Below are 19,697 nucleotides of genomic sequence, written 5' to 3' on the forward strand. Positions count from 1 at the left end.
CAGTGGCCAACATTGAGGATGACTTGGGAAAGGATATTTCTGTCATGACATACTCAGGGGATTGATCTGATGTTTTAGATAGGACTAATGAGCAGAGATCTTACTTCGTCATTATTTCTCGTGCTTTTAAAGGAGAAAAGTTACTTTGTTAGAAACCACCGATAGTGATCCACTCTCACTCCCATGTATCAATACATAGACTTCAGCTGATACAAATCTCTTGCCTTGGGCCTCTTTTCCTTCCTTCCTTCTCCCGAGGTATGCTGTAGGCTGAGTAATGCAATTTCACACAATTATATCCAGTGAGTGCACTGTGCAGAGGTAAACATTGATCAGGTTGATCCTGCCAAGTCTGTAATTAGACGCCTATTGCAGCTTTCCTGTTCCATTGAACAGTGACTTCCTTTGATCACAGAGCTGTGCTCCATTCATCCATTCTTGTAGATGGGTCAGTAGCCCTGTATGTCATTGCTGACGTGAGTGATGTCATATCCCTTGATGACAACAGGAATCAAATAGAACTGAGTCAATAGCAGTGAATCAATGGGGCACAAAGCAAAGCCTTTTGTGAGCTGGAGAAACTCCTCGCTCCTTGCTGTGAGGGTGGCTGAACACTAGAACAGGTTGCCCAGAGTGGTGTGGAGTCTCCAGCCTTGGAGATATTCAAAACAACTAGATCCAGCCCCAAGCAACACCGGGGCGTTGGATGGGATGATCTCCAGAGGTCCCTGCCAGCATCAACTATTCTGTGCTTCTATGAAGATAGCACCTTACTGTAAATATTTACTTTCATGGAGTCCTTGTCCTCCCTGTTCTCCTGACCACTGAATTACTTGCACGTTGACTCCCTCCTAGGTTTGCTGAGACTGTGAACAAAGCTTGAATAAAATTGTTTAGTAATTTAGAGGCGTATGAGATTTAGTGTTCTTTCAAGAACACTTTGAACTTGCTTAGTGATCCTGCCTTCTCTTCTGTTTTGGAAACGAAGAGTTCCCACACTGTAACTGGGCTCCCTTTGAGAATTTGTCTTGTTATGAATCACCTGCAAAAGAGAATGTTTTAGAAACAAAAACCCATCAAAGGCCATCCAGCAGTGTTAGGCTTTCAGATCCGCAGTAAACAGCTCAAGTGATAAGTGTGTTGTGGGAAGGCTTGGAGGCTGTGACTCTTACTTAAAATTATTAGCTGACTTATTTCTTTCTATTGTTATTTGCAGCTTCTCAGGCTTTGATTTTCTTCTCTAACTGGTTCTCCTTCTTTTTGTCAGTGTTTGCAGACAGGTTGATAGAAGCTTTTGAACCACATAGGCAGCCAACAACCTGTAGTGGCTTTGCATATGAGGATCCTGGCTGCAGCTTTCCTAATGGGCTTTCTGTCTGACCAAGCCTGTGACTTGTAATTTGAAATCCAGTAATCCTGAGTGTTGTAGGAGGCCATGAATGAGGCCGGTCCATTGCCATGCCAGTTTGAAGCCTGGGAAGGTCTCATGATTTTGTGATAAATGCTTCAGGGAATTCAGATGGTAAGAATAATAGGGGCTTGTAGGCAGGGGAAGGCGCTTCCTCATAGAAAATCTGGTAGGGTGTAGTAAATCTGAAATGGCTACAGCAGCATCTGTATTTTGTCTTTCTTTAAGTCTTCCAAGGTTTACAGAGCAGATACAAACTGTAGTAACTGACTATTGACCTAAGCCCTTTTCAAGTGATTTCTCTTGAGACTTCAGCTCAGTATCACTTCTGGTGCTGAAAGCTTTGAAGGCTTTCTGGAATGAGAAGGGCTTTTCTGCAGGATTCCTCCAGTTGCTTTTGGTCTGTAAGAAGCATGAGGTTTATTAGGGAAGAAGGAATGGATCAAATTACAACAGAAAAGAGATGTAAGTACCAAAACTGCCTCCAGCCACCATGGATGAAGTGGCCAGCTCCTGTTGGAAAGACGCAGCTCAGAATAAGCGTCTGCTCTTCTCTGCCAAAGTACTGTAACAGTCTCGAACACAGGCAAGTTCAGAAGCCAACTGGAGAGTTACTGAGAGTCTTTCTGTTATGTAGGTTTTTGTAATTTCATAAGTTGCAGTGAACACTGCACATAAGGTGTTTCAGATCTGTGTAGAAACCCTTCTGGCTACTAAAAACTGGTAGGAACAAAGAAAACAAGAACCATCCCCTGTAGTTCAGTGGAGTGGGTTTTGCACAGAACAACACACCCACTGCCCTGGACTTCTCCGAAACGCACACGGTAGTCAGGCATCTCCTTTTTCTCAATACAGATCTCTTCTTTCAGACTGTGTTGTAGTCTGTGTGCCACTCAGCCGTGCTACTGCTGTCCCCATCCCACCAGGTGCTCGTGCCAGTCTTTGCGAGCCTTCCCACCCCTGCTCACTGTGTCTGTGATGCCAGCACACGGCCGTTCTAACAGACCTGACTGACACAGTGACAGATTGGCCATGTTAGGGTATGTAGGCAGCAGTGGCACGTGCCATCTGGCAGCTGGACAGCAGCAGTCTGACTTCTTAAGAGAGGGGCTTGCAACTCAGGCAGCTGCTGTAGCGATCCTTCTGTTCCAGAGTCAGTGTGGACGCATAGTTGGCGTGCACGTGCTGTATGCACACATGGTAATGTTATCCAGAAACACTCCATGCTGTATGGAGGCTGGAGTTTTAAATACACATCAGGAAATATCAAAGTTATGATTCACATGGCATCCGTAACAAGACCCAATCCTTGCACTTCATAGCAGTTAGCTTCATTGTACAATAAATACTATTAATTTTATGCCTTAATATAGGCATGGGTTCACATTCTCAGTCTGCGTGCTGTGTTAAACCGTTTGCATTTCTTTCATTTCTTGCAGGGTGGGGAGGAAGAATCAGGAATGTACCTCGATGGAGCATATATCAGAAGGGGATACGTACAAAAGCGTTAGGTTCTAGAAAACAGAGTAGGAAAAAATGCTTGTGAGAACTTCCTATCCTTTTGGGGTTTCTAATCAACCAACAGCAGTGTGTTCCTGTGTGCCTGATGCCAACAGCCTTTGACACATTGATCATGTTATCATACTAGAATTTTAAGAAACCTATCTTAGATGGTCTTTCAAGCTCTGTGGGAACATCACAGCACTCTTGCAGTTAAGTTAAGCTTTATGCATTAATTTTTATTGTTCTGTCTGATCTCAGTTTTTAATCTACTTTTCCAAATGTAATACAATTGTCAAATTGTGGATGGCAGCAACTGTGCATTACATGGAAGCAAGTAAAGTCCTTCACTATGGAATAAGTAGCTGAAGCACTGTGTGTAGATCGTTACACTGGGAATGTTGAATGTGCCTGCAGTTCCACACGAAGAACAGGAATGTGTGTTCTCTGTGAAGAAACTTTGGCACAAGAGACAGTTCAACACACTAAACTTTCACTAAAGTCTCATTTCAAAGACACCCCCTTGCTCTGATGATTCTTTTTGGGAGTCTTGCAGACTTTTTCTAGTGTCCACAGCATCCATTGTCAAGAAGTTTCAGAACTTACTTAGGTGTCATGTAGAAGAAAACCTTCCTCTTCTTGTTTTAAACTGCCACCTTGCATCCCGTTCTTGTACTAGAAGAGACAGCGAGTGTGAATGGTTGTTCCCATTCATCTCCTCCAGGCTGCTCATGACTTTGTAGACCCCTGTCATGTCCACTATCTGTAATCTCTTTTTCAGGTTGAAAACTAAGTGTGCAGTTCAAAGACTGGCAAAAGTATAGAAAGCCTTTGAAGGTCGGTCCTGTCAGGTGTTTTGGGGTATTCTTACGGGACTTCTTAAATACGGATTTCCGTAACTTTATTGCACTGTATTTGGTAAGTATCATCACAAGTCTTCACTGGAAGAATTGAATTGGAAAGTGAGCTTGAGGAAGACAATGCTTTTTATACCAGGAAAGGAGAAGGGAGTTTGATGATGGAAATGGCAGAAAAGAAAGTGAAAAGCTGGAAGAGAAAGAAAGGTCTGGGAGGGAATTTGCAATTAGCAGTACCAGGCTGCGCAGAAGCGATGGAGACCAGAGAGGTCTGGCTGATGCTGTGGAAAGCCCTTACAGGATGATAGCAGGGCAGAGGGGAATATGGGAAGCAGTTAAAGAAGAAAGAGTTCTCATAATGTTCTCCCTTACTTTCTGCCAAAGATCAGAGATCTTGTGTGTCTGCTGTTGGGTGATTAATGGTACGAAACACTGGATCAACTAGTCTTGTGTCTGACTGGTTGCTTTTTTGTGCTCTTACGTAGGAGTAGATGTTCTCAGAAGAATTTGCTGCTGTGCTTTAAGTAGACCTTCCTCCACCCCCATGCTGCATGATGCACTGTGCCAGTGGCTTAGCTGGGTTACAGCAGTGTACTTCTGTGCCTTCACAGCCAGGAAATGTGTGACCATCTGCGGTTTTTCTTTTCCTATGAATATCCCCTCTTGCCTCCCATTTTCCTACTGGTCTTTGACTTTGTTTTTCCCTTTTCTCCTCTTCTTCATCCTACCTAATGAATTTTTGGGCATCTCTTTTAATCCATTGCACTTCTGAAAGGGTCAATAAATGAACCCACCCTTGGAGTGACGGACGAGGAGGGGGAAGCAATGCACTTCTTCCTCAGAACTATCAGCTGACTAATGTGATGAATGAGGCACAAGGTTCTGGGTCACTCAGGTGTCTGTCTCATCATTCGCCCTACGTACCTCCTCTTTCCTTCCCGTGCCTCTCACGTTTTCTACCGAAGCATTTTGGCCAGGCACAATAGTTTGGTTAAAATTGCTCCCTGGCCAGTTGTGGCTTGAGCCTTCCAACGGCATGGATATTCGGGCTGTGTAGGTCATGTGGAATAAAGCTGAGGAACCCGTTTTTTTCTTATGTATTTCTCAATCTTAATTAGTGGCTATGGGAAAATGGTCTTGTCCAAGGAGTGCTTGGTCATCGTTACTGTTCTGGGGCTGAGGGGTGAACCAGACTGTATGCCTGTTGTCACAATCCTGGAATAGCATGCCATTGCCCATGTTACTCTTTTGTATAGTGATTCACGGCAAACTTGGATATTTTATTGAATGTAAAGGCACACTGCGACCCTGTCTCTTTGAGTTGGCACATCCCTGTCTGCTCCAGTCATCCCTACTCAGTAAGATTCCCAGCCGTCCTTCCTTCCAGCCCCTGCTGTGTAGGACACTGCCTGTCACTGCTGCTTGGAGGGCACTCTGCAGTGCTTTGAACAGTTTTCTGATGAAGAGTAACCAGTAATAAACCAGTAACTCTTGGCTCCCTTCTTTTAACTCTAGGTTGGCGTTCTTAGAAATGACATGGGCCTTGTCCAGGTACTTAGCATTTACTTTATTAGGAATTTGTCTTTTCTGAAGAATCAATATGTTGGCAGATGGAGAAATTAGAGAAGTATCAGACATTATTTTGACTAGTCCATTGTAACAATGTCTCAGCTGTTCCAACTTTACCTAGTGGTTAGTAGAGGCTGCAAGATGACTTACAGATAGCCTTAGAACTTGACAAAGAACCGAAATGTCTCCTAATTCATGAAACACTGCATAGCTGACTAGAGTTAAGATACGCAGCAGGATGTTGGGTATTGGCGTGCCATTGAAGTCACTGCTCTGATGGCCTTATCTCGGTCATTGTCTCAAAAGAGTGTTAGTTCTCAAGTGTGTCTGGGTGGCATATTTACAGGGGGAATAATCTGCCTGCATGAAAACAGTTTGTGTCTTTGTCAGAGATGTGAAATTAACCTTTTCCTCTACTCTCCTCTTTTCCAGTCTCTGTCTGCTGCTGTCTCTTCATACTGTTTCTCTTCCTGTCTGAGCTCACCGGATTCATAGCCACTGAAATGTAAGTAAAAATCATATTTTCCTTTGTTGGAATGTATGTATATAGATGATTCTTCAGAACTTTACTGTTACATTGGAAAAATATGCCAGTAATTTCACTGGCTCAGTTAGTTGGCTAATAGTTTAGGATTCCTTCAGGTTGAGCTGAAATTCCCGGACTCTCATACAGCTTTCTGATTTACTAAGGTAGACTGGGCAAACTTGGTTCTAAAATAATTTTGTTAGTGCAAATTGTTCCAGACTTGCTTGATCATTTATCAGTTGCATACTAGATTTCTCTGTTGAGCAAGGTGGATATTTTTGATGTGACCACAGATCCCATAAAAGGCTTGCATCCCCTTTCAATCCTCCGATGATAGGTGTAAGGCATTGTGAATGCTAAGATCAATGCCACTCAGCTGACATTCCATTTTTCTCCTTAAGTTCTTGATTTCTTATCCTCATCTGGGACTTGTTTCTGCTCTCCTCCTGAATGCATGTTTTTCTCTATTGATTCAACATGATTCTGGAAAAATAGTGTCTTTTTTTTCACTGGTGCCTCCTGTTTAAATGTGTGGTGCCAACTGGTTGAAATCTTGTGGTCTGTGCTCTGAGACTGCTGGGCCTCGTTGCTGATAAGGTGAGATCTCTGACAAGACATTTTCTTTTCCCCTCACTTCCCTGTGGGTAGAATGGGTACCCCGTTCTGCCAGTCTTCACTGGAAGTCTTCAGAGATGCTTTTGGAGAAAATGAATTGCATAAAATAGGAATGCTTACTAGTTTAGTGTTAATAATACCATTTTTGCTATGTCAGGTAGAACTGGATGTCTAATACATTCAGGTAGCTTTACTCATGCTGTGAGTTTTATCTTCTTTCTTTGTACCTGTTAAGCCTTATTTGAAAACTTAGTTGACAGGTTTTTTGTTTGAAGAGTTGTTGTCCCCAGGTGACCTCTTTGGGACCTGCTCTGAGCAAAATAGAAATTATTTCTGCTTTTTAAAATTGCTCATAGAATAAATATTTTAGTTAAATGGATTTTTTTTCTGTGCTTACGTTCCTCCTGTCTTGAAGTCGACTTTTCTTAGTAACTATTAACCTAAGTACCTTCAGGGTTCTAGGAAACATTCTCCATCATCCTGCTGATGTGGCAGTGAGCTCACTGGGCTGTGATGCGGTTTTCCTGGAGAGTTAGGAAGGGTGGAACTTCTGTCCGACTTGTGTACTAGTTGATAGACACATGTCACTGTGAGCACAAAAGCTCTGAAAGCCATTGGACTCATGTGCCATAGTTTCACTGACCATGCTTTGTGTTGCTTGTGATAACCATGTAATTTTTCAGTGTTTTTATGTATCTCTGACTTGGGTCACGAGTTTAACTTCAAGAATAATTTTAACCTAGAGTAATGCTTAACGTTAAGACAGTAGTGTAATCTAGCTCTAGCTATTTTTTATGCCTATTGCTCAATTGTTTCAGAGATCATGTCCCTTAATCCTTGAAAGTTCCTTTGAATTCAGTTCAATGCATTTGCTTGTGAAATACTTGGGTCACCTTATCAAACCATTTCTCTCAGGAGCTAAATTTTCTTGGTTTTCTTGTTTATAGAAAGTAGAGAAAAGCAAGAGAAATTGCTTCAAGTAAAATAGTACTTTATCTTGCTACTCTCTTAGATCTCATTTGCTTAAATGATTTTTTTAGTTAATGTTTTATCAGAGGAATCAGTAATATTTACCTAATTTTTATCAAATAGAGTGTCTGCTCCTTTATGTAGTGGTAGTTTCCTGACTACAGATTTCTTTTTGAACAGCAAAGTTGTATAATTCTCTGACGCCTCTTGGTGCTTGTTTCACCTTCTGACTTTCTGAACAAGATGATGCATTTTCCACAAAGATGTTAGAGGTGCTCTAAGTTCCTGAACGCTCAGCTGACAGGATTCTTGTTAAAACCTCAGAGAGTTGGTAAACAGTTTTTCCCAGCAGGAACTGGGAAGAGGGAGGAGGTGTTTGCAAGCAATAAAGCAGTAAAATTTGAGAGAGGATGTCATGGAAGAGACTGAGACAAATGAATGCAGGAAACTGCTTCGTCATGGACAGTCCAACACAACAGCTCGCTGAATATGAAAACCTCCTTTTGATGAGTTATAGGTCAGCAAAATCTCTTGCTGGGAACAGATCAGCCACAGCATTTGTGAATAGACGCCCTCTGTAGCAGCGGAAATACTTCAGAATGTCATACAGCAAAGTGCTTCCCAGTTCAGCAATTCTAAAGCAGAAGTACGCTTTTCTTTTTCCATTTCTTACTCATTGCTTTCTCTTCTGGGAAACCCATGCCTTAAAGGTGTTCGAAGATGTTGCTAACCTCTCGTGCTTCCTTTTTTTTTTCCTCTAGTGCATTACTGGCACTATATTGTGAGGCAGCATAGTCTCATGGTTTGGAACATGGGTGCAGAAGTGTGGAGCTATATGTGGTCTGGAACAGCGTGAGAACTCTGTACCACCCTTATAAACTGGGTGGTGGCAGATAACACGGGAGATACTAGCTCAGAAATATTTTTGAGCCCGGTTTACCCACAAATGAAATACTTTTGAAGATGCAGGAGATTCCTTTTGTGCAAATGGTTCAGTTCCCATCACCTTTTATTGCAGGTTTCAAGTTTCTTTTATATCAAGTTTCTTTTTTATATCTGTTATATCTCTTGCAACACATATCCCTCCCATCTTGAAACTTCCTAGGTCAGCCAGGATCTGAATGATTAACCAGAGTGTGCACTAGCATGGGGTGAGCTTTCCTGCTTTGCTAGTGCCAGCTGCATCAGTCTTTCTCCTCTTGTGTAACATTTCCCTTAAAGCAGTCATGTGCTTTACAGAGCCAGATTGCATGGGGATACCTGCACGTTTTTGATAGCAAGGTGAAACTGAGAGCACTTGGCTTGGTGCCTTACATCAGAGAAGTACCAGGTTTGCTGATGTGGACTCTCACTTACCTCGCAGCCCTATTACAGCCAGTAATTGTGTGTGGTGTGTGTGCACTGACAACCTGCTTGAGGGCAAGTCAGCAGCAACCTCAACAGCAGTGGTACCCAGAGGATTAACTGACTCTTACCGATGGCTTTCTTTGGTATATGGATCTGAAGCAGGAGGTTGGAGCTCATGTTCGCTGCACCATGAGAAAGTAAGATCAGCTCTGCACCACACTAAGCCCTGATACTTGCTAGTTTCTCCCCACTGTTGGACTTCCTTCTGTGTTCATGTGACTGTAGCAACTCAAATTCCTGCTATTACTAGAAGTCTGTTCGGTCACTCTTGCCCAACTTCAAATCTGTTTTTCCTTGACCAGCCTGCTGTCTTTGTGCTTACAGTCTCGACTACTAAAGACTTGTCTGGGTGGCAGAAAGCCAAGAAATTACACCTTCATCTTGAGGATAACAGTCATAACACTGAACCCAAACAGATTGCCAATGTGAGGAAACCAGCATGCATCATGGTGGTTACGTCACAGCTCAGCGTGTGGGCATTTCTAATGAGCGTTCAGATTGCGTCCGTGTCGGGGAGCTTACTTCAGCTAGGAAGCTGAATTCAGATGCTGTACACGTTGCAGCGGACATGCAGGAAGTTAATGTGGCATAGGTAACGCACTATAACTGCACATCCTATTTTGCTACTTAGTGGCTTCCTGCGTAGATGGACCCTGAGCAGGCTAGAAAATTCCTAGCTGCTCATGTTAAGGATCCATTGTGTGACCCTAGCAGGCAGTCCTCTGAGCAGCCACGAAGGAAATCAAAGCTTGGTTCCTGGGGCTAGATCCTTTTCAGGAAAAGCACAGTGAAGTTCTGGTGAGGGAAGAGGTTTTTGGTTCTTTACTCAACCACAACCTATCATTGCCCTTAAGGAGGGGGTGAGTTTAACTCTGGAAATCAAAGATATTCATGATTTTTTTTTTTGATCCACACTGGGAGTGACTGAAGACTTCAGAACAGTCCAAAACAAGACCTTAGATCGAACTCCTTAATTCTGTAAAAGACAGATAAGGAGGTCCTTGTCCCACATTTGAACATCTGCAAAACTGGCAGTATCGAACACATTTGTCCCACTGAGCAAATGACTCAAATGGCTGCAGACATAAAGCCAAAGTGTTAACTGTTGTCTGGTATTTCCTGGGCAGGATTGACAGGTTGAGAGTAGATTGAAGGGTAGAAATTGCTTGGCATACCTTTAATGACCTTCCTCATTCATCTTGCTGTCATTTTGCAAGTCAAGACCGTAGGAATCACCTCTCTTTTCTAATTAACCCAGATCAGTCCAGAAGTTAATAGCTGGCAAGATGATAATCCTGTAGTTTTATGGCTGTAATTAGGTCATGAATTATGTTCTGTAGGATCAATAAGAGTTTTCCAAGTATTCCATTATTAAGAAGGAAAGATGTAATTAACTAATCTAGACTACCTTGTATTGGCAGCCAGGGTTAAGGGGTAGGAGGGTATGAATGTGGTATTTGTGGTATGAATGTTTCTGCTCAACAACAATTCATCTGCCACAACACACTGTGTAGAAAGCAGAAGACCGTTTCTGGTAGTGGTGGTGGTGTGTGGGTGGTGTTTTATTTATTTATTTATTGTTTGTTTGTTTTAATTGAAGTAATGACACTGAACAAGCTGAAGTGATGAGTTTGTTGCTTGGAAGGCTGTGTCCCCCCACAAGGCAAGTAATTATGTAAGCAAGGATATCTGTAATAGAAATACTGCCTTTCTATACGTTTCATAAATCATCAGCAATGTCCAAATCCCTCGTTCATTTAAGGTGACTGTGGCACTCACTGGGGGCACCTGCTTCCTTTAATCGCTATGAAAAATACTTTGGCTGGTCTGTGCATATCACACAGCCCAGCTCCTGTGCTGGGGCCAGGCAGCACAACTTAACTGTTCATGCAGGCTGTTGGGTACCCCAAATATGAGAGGAAGCAAAAAGCCATGTGATTTTGAGACCATCATTGCTTGTTCACGCTGGATTCATTTGCATGTCTGAGACTGATCCTGCAGTGAAGCACAATTGTTATCATACCTACCTCGAGAGCTTTTCTGTCTCTTAGCTCTCCAAGGTATTTGAAACGTGTCTTGTGGCTCTTGGCCCGTGACGATTTCTCACCATGCCATGCAGGGTCAGGCTGTACCTGCTGTAAGCAGCAGGTGCAATACGCATTCCTGCTGCAGGAAACCGTAGCCTCGGAACATGTGCTGCATGCACCAGGAGCACAGCGCTACAGCTTCGGGCCCCAGGCACCAGTTGGAGGTGCAACTTCAACTCCTTCAACTCATCCAGTTGAGGCAGACGAAATGCTGGAGCAAGCTAGTCCAGCAGGTGAAATACGGCCTGGTAGTCGGAGGGGAATGGGAGCTGCAATCCTGCTCTCTCCACGGTCTGACCTTGAGATAGACAGTTTTCTGTAGAAGGATGTAATGCTTAGCTGCCTACCTCTCAGGGGTGTTAAGAAGCTTAATTAATGTTTGCGTAGTAACTTGGAGATTACCTAATATAAGGTGCTATATATTTGTGAAGTGTCGTTATGCCATTTGTCCTAATGTATGTGTATGGGTTAGCAGGAAGCGGAAGGTGCTGTTGTGATGTCATTTGCAGTTTCTGATTCAAATCTACATTGACGTCTTTCGAACCCTTCTTCTTCCTGCCTCCTGGAGAACTGTAATTCCTTCCTTTGTAGGACAGCTGTGAAGCATAGAAAACACACTGAGCAAAGACCTAATGTGGGACAAAGACCTTCTAAATGACAAATTGATTGAGATTCAGAGCATAGAAGGAAGCTTACGAATGGCAGAGCAATAGATGTGCACAACTTATTACACAGCAGAGAATTTGCGGATTTTATCTTTTCATCACACAAATTGAGAACACGATGGTTTGTTTGTCCTGTGTTGGGTTGTCTCTTGTTTGGCACAAACGAGAAGGAGGTAGCTCAGGACTATAGGCTTAGGATGGTTGTGATGATGAGATGAAATGACAAGCAGAGCCAAGAGGGCTTGGAGGGTTTGCCTGACAAAATCTTTTGAGAGAAGCTTTGGGCTGGAGAGTGGAGAATGCCTCCTGGGATTTAGAGGAAGGTAAAATACACCTTGCCGGAGTAAGTGGTTGTATTTTTTGTCTGTATGGGAGATGACTGGGGAGGAGGGAGCTTGTTTTTTCCCTCTGAAAGAGGGAGGGGAAAAAAAAAAAAAGTTGCTATTTGAAGCAAATGCTAAGCCAAGGAAGACAGAGGACAAGGACGATGTGCTTAGAGAGCACCCAAGGCAGAGCATGAAGCCCTGAAAGGCTGATGCCTTGTGTCTCCTCTTATCTCCTCTTGTATTCAAAGGGCCGGAGGCTCTTCAGCTGTTGAAGTGCTCAAGTGTCTAATGAGGGTGGCCAGGGTTGCTGGATGGAAATAAGTTATTGGGGAAGTTTTGTTTCTGGGGAAACAAAGCTGTTGTATCATAAATCTAAGTCCCAGAGCTTGGAGAACAAGTCTGGCCGTCTTTGGATAAAATCTTACAGAAATGCTGAGCCCTCTTGCTGCTCTTCCCCCCTTTCTTCTGTCTCTTGTGCTGCTTGCACAATCTGCAATCTTAGATGACTGTTTCTGTGTAATGCTACACATTTATAAGCAAACGGGATGAACATCTATCACCCAGCAGCATTGCTTAGGAATGTGAAGTATTTCAAAGTGGCTCTTTCTAGAAGTGAAGCAGATTCTTTCTGTGCAGATCATAGCCCCTGCTGCGTAGAGAAACTTTCCTCCATTTCCTTGAAGCAGTGATGGGAGGCCCTGGAGAGGGAGAAGTGTACCTCCTACATTTGCTGTTGCCCTTGTACTTTCATAGCTCTGCATCTCGCCTCTGCTTTATTATACCACTTTTATTCAAACAGACCTCAACAACGACCAGTAAAATACCAATTCCTACTCGCTTGGGGTCTTTGGAGGAGGTATGTGCCACCTCTGGAGTCCCAATACAACTCTGTATGCTGCCTCTCTAAAGAGCTATAGAAGCAGCGGTGTTTACGGCGTCCTGCCCGACCTCAGATTTTATTTCCCTTCTGACCGTCCCATATTCACTGTTAGGCTCAGTTGCTCTGATCCTGGGACACATTACATTCCAGAAGAGATAGGTATAAATTACAGCCAACTTCTTCTGGAGACGTTATCCCTTCAGGGGGAGTTGCTAGAGGTGGCAAATACTGCCTTCCCCAACATCCCAGAACTGTCCGATGAAATAAGGCTGTGTGCAATTTGGCTTTTTTTTTTTTTGGCCTTGAGGAGGAGGATAGCAACTGAGATGTGATTGCCTGTTCTCTGCCAACTCCATCCAGCCTTTCAGGGGGAGATCTGGAAGGAGCAGCCTTGACCCTGGAAGTCTGCTTTACCTGTGGGATTTCCAGAAAGTGTTTTGGGAGTGAATTTTCCAGTTTGTTGGAAGAGGTTTGCCCTGGCCAGCTTGGCCTGTGGTACGTTCTCACTATGCCCAAAGTTTCCCTTGGTGCGATGCAGCTCAGTAACAGCAGATCAGTGCGAGGGGTGCAGTTTGGAGCCCCCAGTAAGAAACCTTGCTGGGTTTGTTAGCACAGGCCCTCCTAACGAGCTGGGAGGAGGCAGCAGCACGGGCCAGCAGGCAGGGTGCCCCGCCAGGGACAGCGCTGCAGGCCTGAGGGAGGGGAGGTGAGGAGATTGTTATAAGCTGCCAGATATCTACACGGTGATAGACAGGGCTGTGAAATTCCTCATGGACAGGAGGAGCAGGGGACTACCAGGAGGAGGAGGAAGCGGCCGTGAGCCTTGCCCAAGAGACAGGCTGGGAGCCATCGGTCCAGTGACCGGAGCTCAGGACGGGACGCCAGTTCCCTTTATCTCTGCGACTAATGGGTGGCATGACGTGGGCAGAGTGGCCTACTTCTCTTTGCCTCAGTGATCCAGTCTGCAACCGGGTGACCTCACCACTTTGCTTTCCGATGTAAAAGCTTCTTTCACACGTAAAGGCTCTATGTGAGCAGTGTATCTGTCGACTTCTACCAGCAACCGCTTCTTGCTCGCTTATCACTGAAAGGTGTACAGGCGTTTCTTCACGCAGCACTCCTGACTGCACATCTTCCAGCTTGTTCAGAACTGGAAATCAGCAACTACAAACATTGACCTTCCTAGTATTTTTCTCCCAAGAGCTGGGATTTATCAGCTCAGGTGCCAAACCTCATGTGCTTCCCTGCTAGCCCTGGTGCAGATGCTCCCTTTTGCCAATGACATCAGGTTGCCTGTGGTGGTGGCTGGGCACGGACCCATCTCGGATGGCGGAGAGTTGGGGAGAAGCCAGGTGTGGTTACGAAAGAGGCTGGCTGGCGACTGGGATCTGGATGGGAGAATGCAGAAAGGTGCCTTGCTTTGGGGAACTAACGCCTCTCCTGGCTGGAGTGCTCCTCGCCGCCGTATTTGGACATATGACTTAATCCTGATCGGTACCCAATCTGCCAGTAATGAACATGTAGAAGACTGAGTGCATTCCACCTGGAAGGAGAAGGCTCAGCCAAGAAGCTTCTAACTAGGTCGCTGATGAGCAATCTTGCCTCTCCCTCTGTGTCATTTTTGTTAATCACTTGAAAAATACGTTGAGTAATGATTGCAAGCAACTTGTCAAGCCAATTAAAAACAGAGAAAGGTAGGGCTGCGAAGCTGAAGACAAATGCTGTGCTGGTTTTAAATGAGTGTCTGCAAACCCCACTGACCTGTGAGTAATTACCTCAGAAAAAATTGGCAGCCGTGTGTTTCTCAGTCTGAAGACTTGTTTCTTCTGAATCCACAGGGCAAACAGTTCATTATGGTCCAGAGATGTATCACCAGAACAGAACAACTTTGATTCTGTCTTGTTAGCTGCCCTTAGTCTGGTTTGTCTATTAGCATATGTATTCTTTGGCAAGGGCTTGTCAAAGGGTTTCGTGCACTTTGAGCATTAAATAAAAATAAAACAGAACACTGTGTAGCGAAGGTAGTTTATTTTATGCACCTTGCCTAACTGTAAGTTCCCATAACTTTATTATCTGTCCTGCTGGAAGATAAATTGTCAAATCTTCTCACTTGATGAGGCTGAACAGTGTCAGACTTTGAGAGAGAGAGAACGAGCTGTTAGGTACCCTCGGCATCTTTTTGGGTCAGCACGGTGAGTTTTGTTGGATTGGGTTCTCAAGGACATTTTAGCTCACTTGTTTGTGCTTGTGTTAGTTCTTTTGGTTTATATTTTACATCTCAGATGGATTGTATGTGCCAACAATAAATATTTATACTCTTGTATTCTTTTTTACTGTATCTCTGTTTTGTCTTCTGTGAAATCTGTTTCATAGCACCCACAGTGCTGGCACATCATTACTCGTTGGGAGACTGTTGCGTAGTGTGTTAGATCCTGCTGTCCAGGATGTTTCCTTCCATCTGTTTCCTGGCTTGAATCCTCTTCTCCTCAATTTTAGTCATTCCTTTTGATTATTTAAATGAAACATTAAGGAGAGAGGTACAAGGGGAAAAGTGCAAGAGGAGACCTTGGCACACAAAAATGGAGTACCAGTGATGGGAAGTGAAGAAAAAGAAACACAGGCAGCTTTCTTGTCTGGCATAGTTAATCACACAGAGGGACTCTCATGCCCAGTGGCATGCCGTGCTGCCTTCTCCTGCCACTGCTGTGTCAACTGGGTGGCAATAACATATGGCAATTAGTTACACAAGTAAGCTTTCCTGTGCGATAGTTGAGAGCAGCCTTTCTCTAAAACGATTTATGAAATAAGTGGAAAAGCACATGCTTCCTTCTTTCTTAAAAGGAGTAACGTCCCAGCTGTGCAGAGGGCTAGCAGACCTCCTGCCACCTCTTCAGCATTAGGTTCTTGTTTTGTGTTGGTCATGGAAGCCCAGGTTAGGGAAGGGGTAGGAAGCATACATCAGAGCAGTTTTTCTGTTGGGACAAAGGAGTAGTTGCCTAAAGCCACCATATCCTTGTCAAGCAATAAGGAAAATTAAAGGGATTTGTCCCCGTGCAGTTATGGAGGGCTCTTCCTGCTCTGTCTTGTAATTCAGGCTGTCATGCAGTCAAATCCTGTGCCTCAAAATGCCCTTTTTCCCTTTCCATGCAAAGCTGGTTGTTCAGTTTGATTGTTTGTTTTGTTTTTTTGTTTTGTTTTGTTTTTCCCTTCTCCTGTGAAAAGTAGCTGTGATTGAACCCACCTGTGTCTTCTGTCCTCTAGAGTTAATGAGCTGTATGTGGATGACCCAGACAAAGACAGTGGAGGTAAAATAGAAGTGAATCTGAACATCAGTTTACCAAACCTGAATTGTGAATGTGAGTACCCCCTTTCAATTACCTGTTTTTTGTTGTATTTTAAGTACTACTTGGACTAGGCTTGAGTTGGTACAGTGACCCTTCTTCTGTAACAGGGTGGTTGGAGATCAAGTCACTTCAGCCTTTGCCAATATTCAACCGTGTTGTGTTCCAGGCCAGGCCACCTGTTTTCTTGGACCCTGTGCTCTCTGCAGCCCCTTGCTGGCTTCTTTCTAAGTCTTGTTTCCTTTTTTATAGTGACCTTTTAGTGTCTGGAAGCCAGAAACCTCCCAAGTTTCATTTGTAACTCTGCGTGCACCAGCCGTTTATTGCCTTTTCACAAATCACCTGCCTTTTCTACCTGAAGTTTTTCTGATTCTGTAATTGAGATTGAAGTTGCCTGGCAGGTCATAGGAGATACATATATGTCAAATAAGCAGTCTGAAGAGTGTGGTTACAAACTTCATTCTGGTATAGGAGTATTTGACAGATGATGTTATTAGCACAGTTTAGTCATGTGTCAAGAAAAAAGACGTTAATTTTTCCCGGTAAAAGCAGTGCACGCTTTTCCTGTGCAACCTTTCTGTTATTTCTTTGATTTTGATTTTTGTTTCCTCCCCTCCCACCTATGCAGTAGTTGGACTAGACATCCAGGATGAAATGGGAAGGCATGAAGTGGGTCATATTGACAACTCGATGAGGATACCTCTCAATAATGGGGATGGCTGCAGGTTTGAGGGACATTTCAGCATCAACAAGGTGAGTATGTGATAATGGGTGAGTTTGGGCTGGCTGGGGAAATGCTAGGAAGATCTATTTGTAAAAAGCTTGTGAAAATCTGTGTTCGTGTCTCTCCTGCAGGGATTATGTTCATGCCCCTAATCAGTAGGTGAGGTTGATGCTCTTGGTGCTGCAGAACTGTATGGGGAGAGGAGGCTGTGTAGTTAGAGCCACAGAGGACATGTTAGATCAGACTTACTCTCCAAAGCAGGTAATCCAGATAGCATTCCTGAACAATAGAGTGGCTCTGTGTCGCAGCCAGTGCTCTCTTTCAGTGCAGCAGCCTGATGTCTATGGGGATGTATGAACCCCCTACAAATGCTGAATGGCTTCTGTGTTGACTCGTCACAATTTTTGCACCTCCAAAATGTGACTCACTGTGCAGAGGTCTTTGGCAGTGTCTTTATCCTAGTGCTCTTTTGTTCCTAGAGCTGCAGAATGACAGGAATGTTCCTGCTAGAGGATGCCAGCATAACAGAAACGGCTCCGTGCTGAGATGTTTGGAATACATGCATGAGGCCTGTGCGCATGCTTATTAGGAATGCTTTGCTTCTGCCTCAAAGAATGAAAATCCAGGCCTGGAGGAGGCTCCTCTCTGGGCTGGGTGTGTTCAGAATTGAATAATCTTGCTATGTAATGCTAAAGATGACTAGATGGGGTGGGGGAGGCAGTGGTGGGGCCCACTGATGTCCTAAGAAGGGCACACCCTTTATTCACGCCTCCTCATGTACCACAGGCTACAAAATCCTACTTCCTTCTCCTCCCAGGTCATGTTAAATCGCATCTAAAAATAACAGGCAGAACCTCTTACTGATTCTGTGGCATGGAAAGGATTAGAGACTTAAAAAGAAGATGTTTCTTTCCTGACCTCTGAGCCACCAAAACTACTGGCACCTGGTAGTCCACTAAACTGGGAAAGGGTTTCTTGAATGGTAGTTCTTGTTCTGCTAATCCCGAAAGCATAGAGCTCAAACACTTCGGGATTTGTGTGGCTTATGTTATGCATTCTGTGCACCAAAGCAACTCGAAAGGGGGATGCTGTATGTGGGCATGAGGAGCGCCCTTCTCTGCTTCCTCTGTGCAAAGCCACTAATCACGTTGTCCCATGTAGTGCCTGGGACTAGAGGTAGGGGGCCTGACCCAGGGCTTCTGTCTCTGAAAACCTGAGCTTCTCATGTCTGAGGGGAAAGTCTTCAGACCCTTAGCAGACTTTTTATGGGTTTCCGTGTGAGCTGGTATCTAGAGTGGGACGCAGACCTGCTTTGAAACGTGACCGAGTGTTGCGGTTGGACATTATTCTATGGGGCCATAAGCATGCATAGCAAAGGCACTCCTCTTTTTAAAGGGCTTATGTAAGTTAGTTATAGGAGCAGCTGGTGGCTTGATTAGAGCCAGGACACATGATAGTACATGGCAGGGCATCAAACCTGGAGAGGAAGGACAAGGTAACAGTGAGATGATTATGTGTACTTCTTATGGCAGACTCTGCCACCCTGTTTACCAAGCCTGTGGATGACACAGCTTATGTCCACGCCTGAAAGTGTTCCCAGGAGCGCACTGGTGTTCCTCAAGTCATTTAGTTTAGCTTTCCTGAAAGCACATGTAACCAACATGTGGCCTCCCTTGGCCCTGATGATGAAGTCCCTGCAGTAAGCACAATGAGCCCTTGCTGTATAGCTGTCATCCTGCTGTTGTCTGAGGCACTGTCAGGTTGATTCCCAGCTTTGCCAAAGGGTTTGCAAATGAAAACCATTGAATTTCACAGCCTCTTCTCCCTAGGAAAATTTTCTTGCATGCTCTCTAACAGTGATTCAGCTGAAGTTGCTGAAAGACTTCATAGTGTAGGTCTAGTGACCTGAAAAGTTTGTGCATGCTAGAGTGATCCAGTCGGAATGACACCAGTGCTCATTTCCTGTATTGAAACTGAGACCTTAGGTGAAGTCTGTGTTTTTCAGAACTTTGTATTTCCCTCAATTAAAAATGAAATAGCAAATTCTATATTGGTAGAACCAGTGTCTAGAAGCCAGCTACTTGCCAGGGCTGTAAGCTGAAGATCTGGCATAATTTATTTAGGGTGCCCCAAAACTCTTGTGGCTAAGAATGAGTTTTATATCAGAAGAAAACTACCAATCTTCTCAAATATGAGTTTTTACATGAGCGGTACTACAGTAAGAAAGTATGCACAGCTTTCTTAGGCTGTTCTGCGACAGTGGGCCCATTTACAAATGTGAGATGTGGGAGTAAAATGTTAAGCAATTGTTTGTTGCCTGTCAGAGACGTGAATCTTATTTTAATGGGAAAGAAAGACATAGCCTTAAGTGTTAGGAATCCCTAAAGTTGGGAGTGATCCACTCATCACCTCCTAGTCAGCAGCGGTAGCAATGAGAAGATGCCTGACTCCTGAGATGTAACAGATCTCTGCTCTGTATAAAATATGGTGGTGCTGATCATGTGCAGAAAGATACTTCAGAGCCTTTCTCTGGCATGCCAGAAGTTGTCCGCTGCTAAGTAGATACAGCCTGCCAGGCTGGATGGATCCAGGCATTTCAGCTTCATATCACAGAGCCTAGCAATGCCTTGAGGGATAAAATGTGAAATCCTGTCTTCCTTGTCTTGACTAATTTTAGGTCCCTGGTAACTTTCATGTGTCAACGCACAGTGCCACTGCGCAGCCTCAGAATCCTGACATGACTCACATCATCCACAAGCTCTCATTTGGGGACAAGTTACAAGTGAGTTTGCTTCCCTGAAAATTTCCTTTCTCTAGGGGACT

The 19,697-nt window shown here is 44.2% G+C and overlaps 1 protein-coding gene across 1 annotated transcript in view; it reads left to right on the top strand.

Moving 5' to 3' along the window:
- Positions 1 to 19,697, top strand: part of ERGIC1 (endoplasmic reticulum-golgi intermediate compartment 1) — a 59,466-nt gene that overhangs the window by 22,208 nt on the left and 17,561 nt on the right. Inside the window, exons 3-6 of the mRNA XM_035338430.1 lie at positions 5,767 to 5,839; positions 16,071 to 16,165; positions 16,779 to 16,903; positions 19,552 to 19,656. Coding sequence (XP_035194321.1) covers positions 5,767 to 5,839; positions 16,071 to 16,165; positions 16,779 to 16,903; positions 19,552 to 19,656 — 398 coding nt within the window. The remainder of the gene's footprint in view (positions 1 to 5,766; positions 5,840 to 16,070; positions 16,166 to 16,778; positions 16,904 to 19,551; positions 19,657 to 19,697) is intronic.

The sequence above is a fragment of the Oxyura jamaicensis genome, chromosome 13 (genome assembly GCF_011077185.1).
Source record: "Oxyura jamaicensis isolate SHBP4307 breed ruddy duck chromosome 13, BPBGC_Ojam_1.0, whole genome shotgun sequence".
In the NCBI taxonomy this organism is placed as follows: domain Eukaryota; kingdom Metazoa; phylum Chordata; class Aves; order Anseriformes; family Anatidae; genus Oxyura; species Oxyura jamaicensis.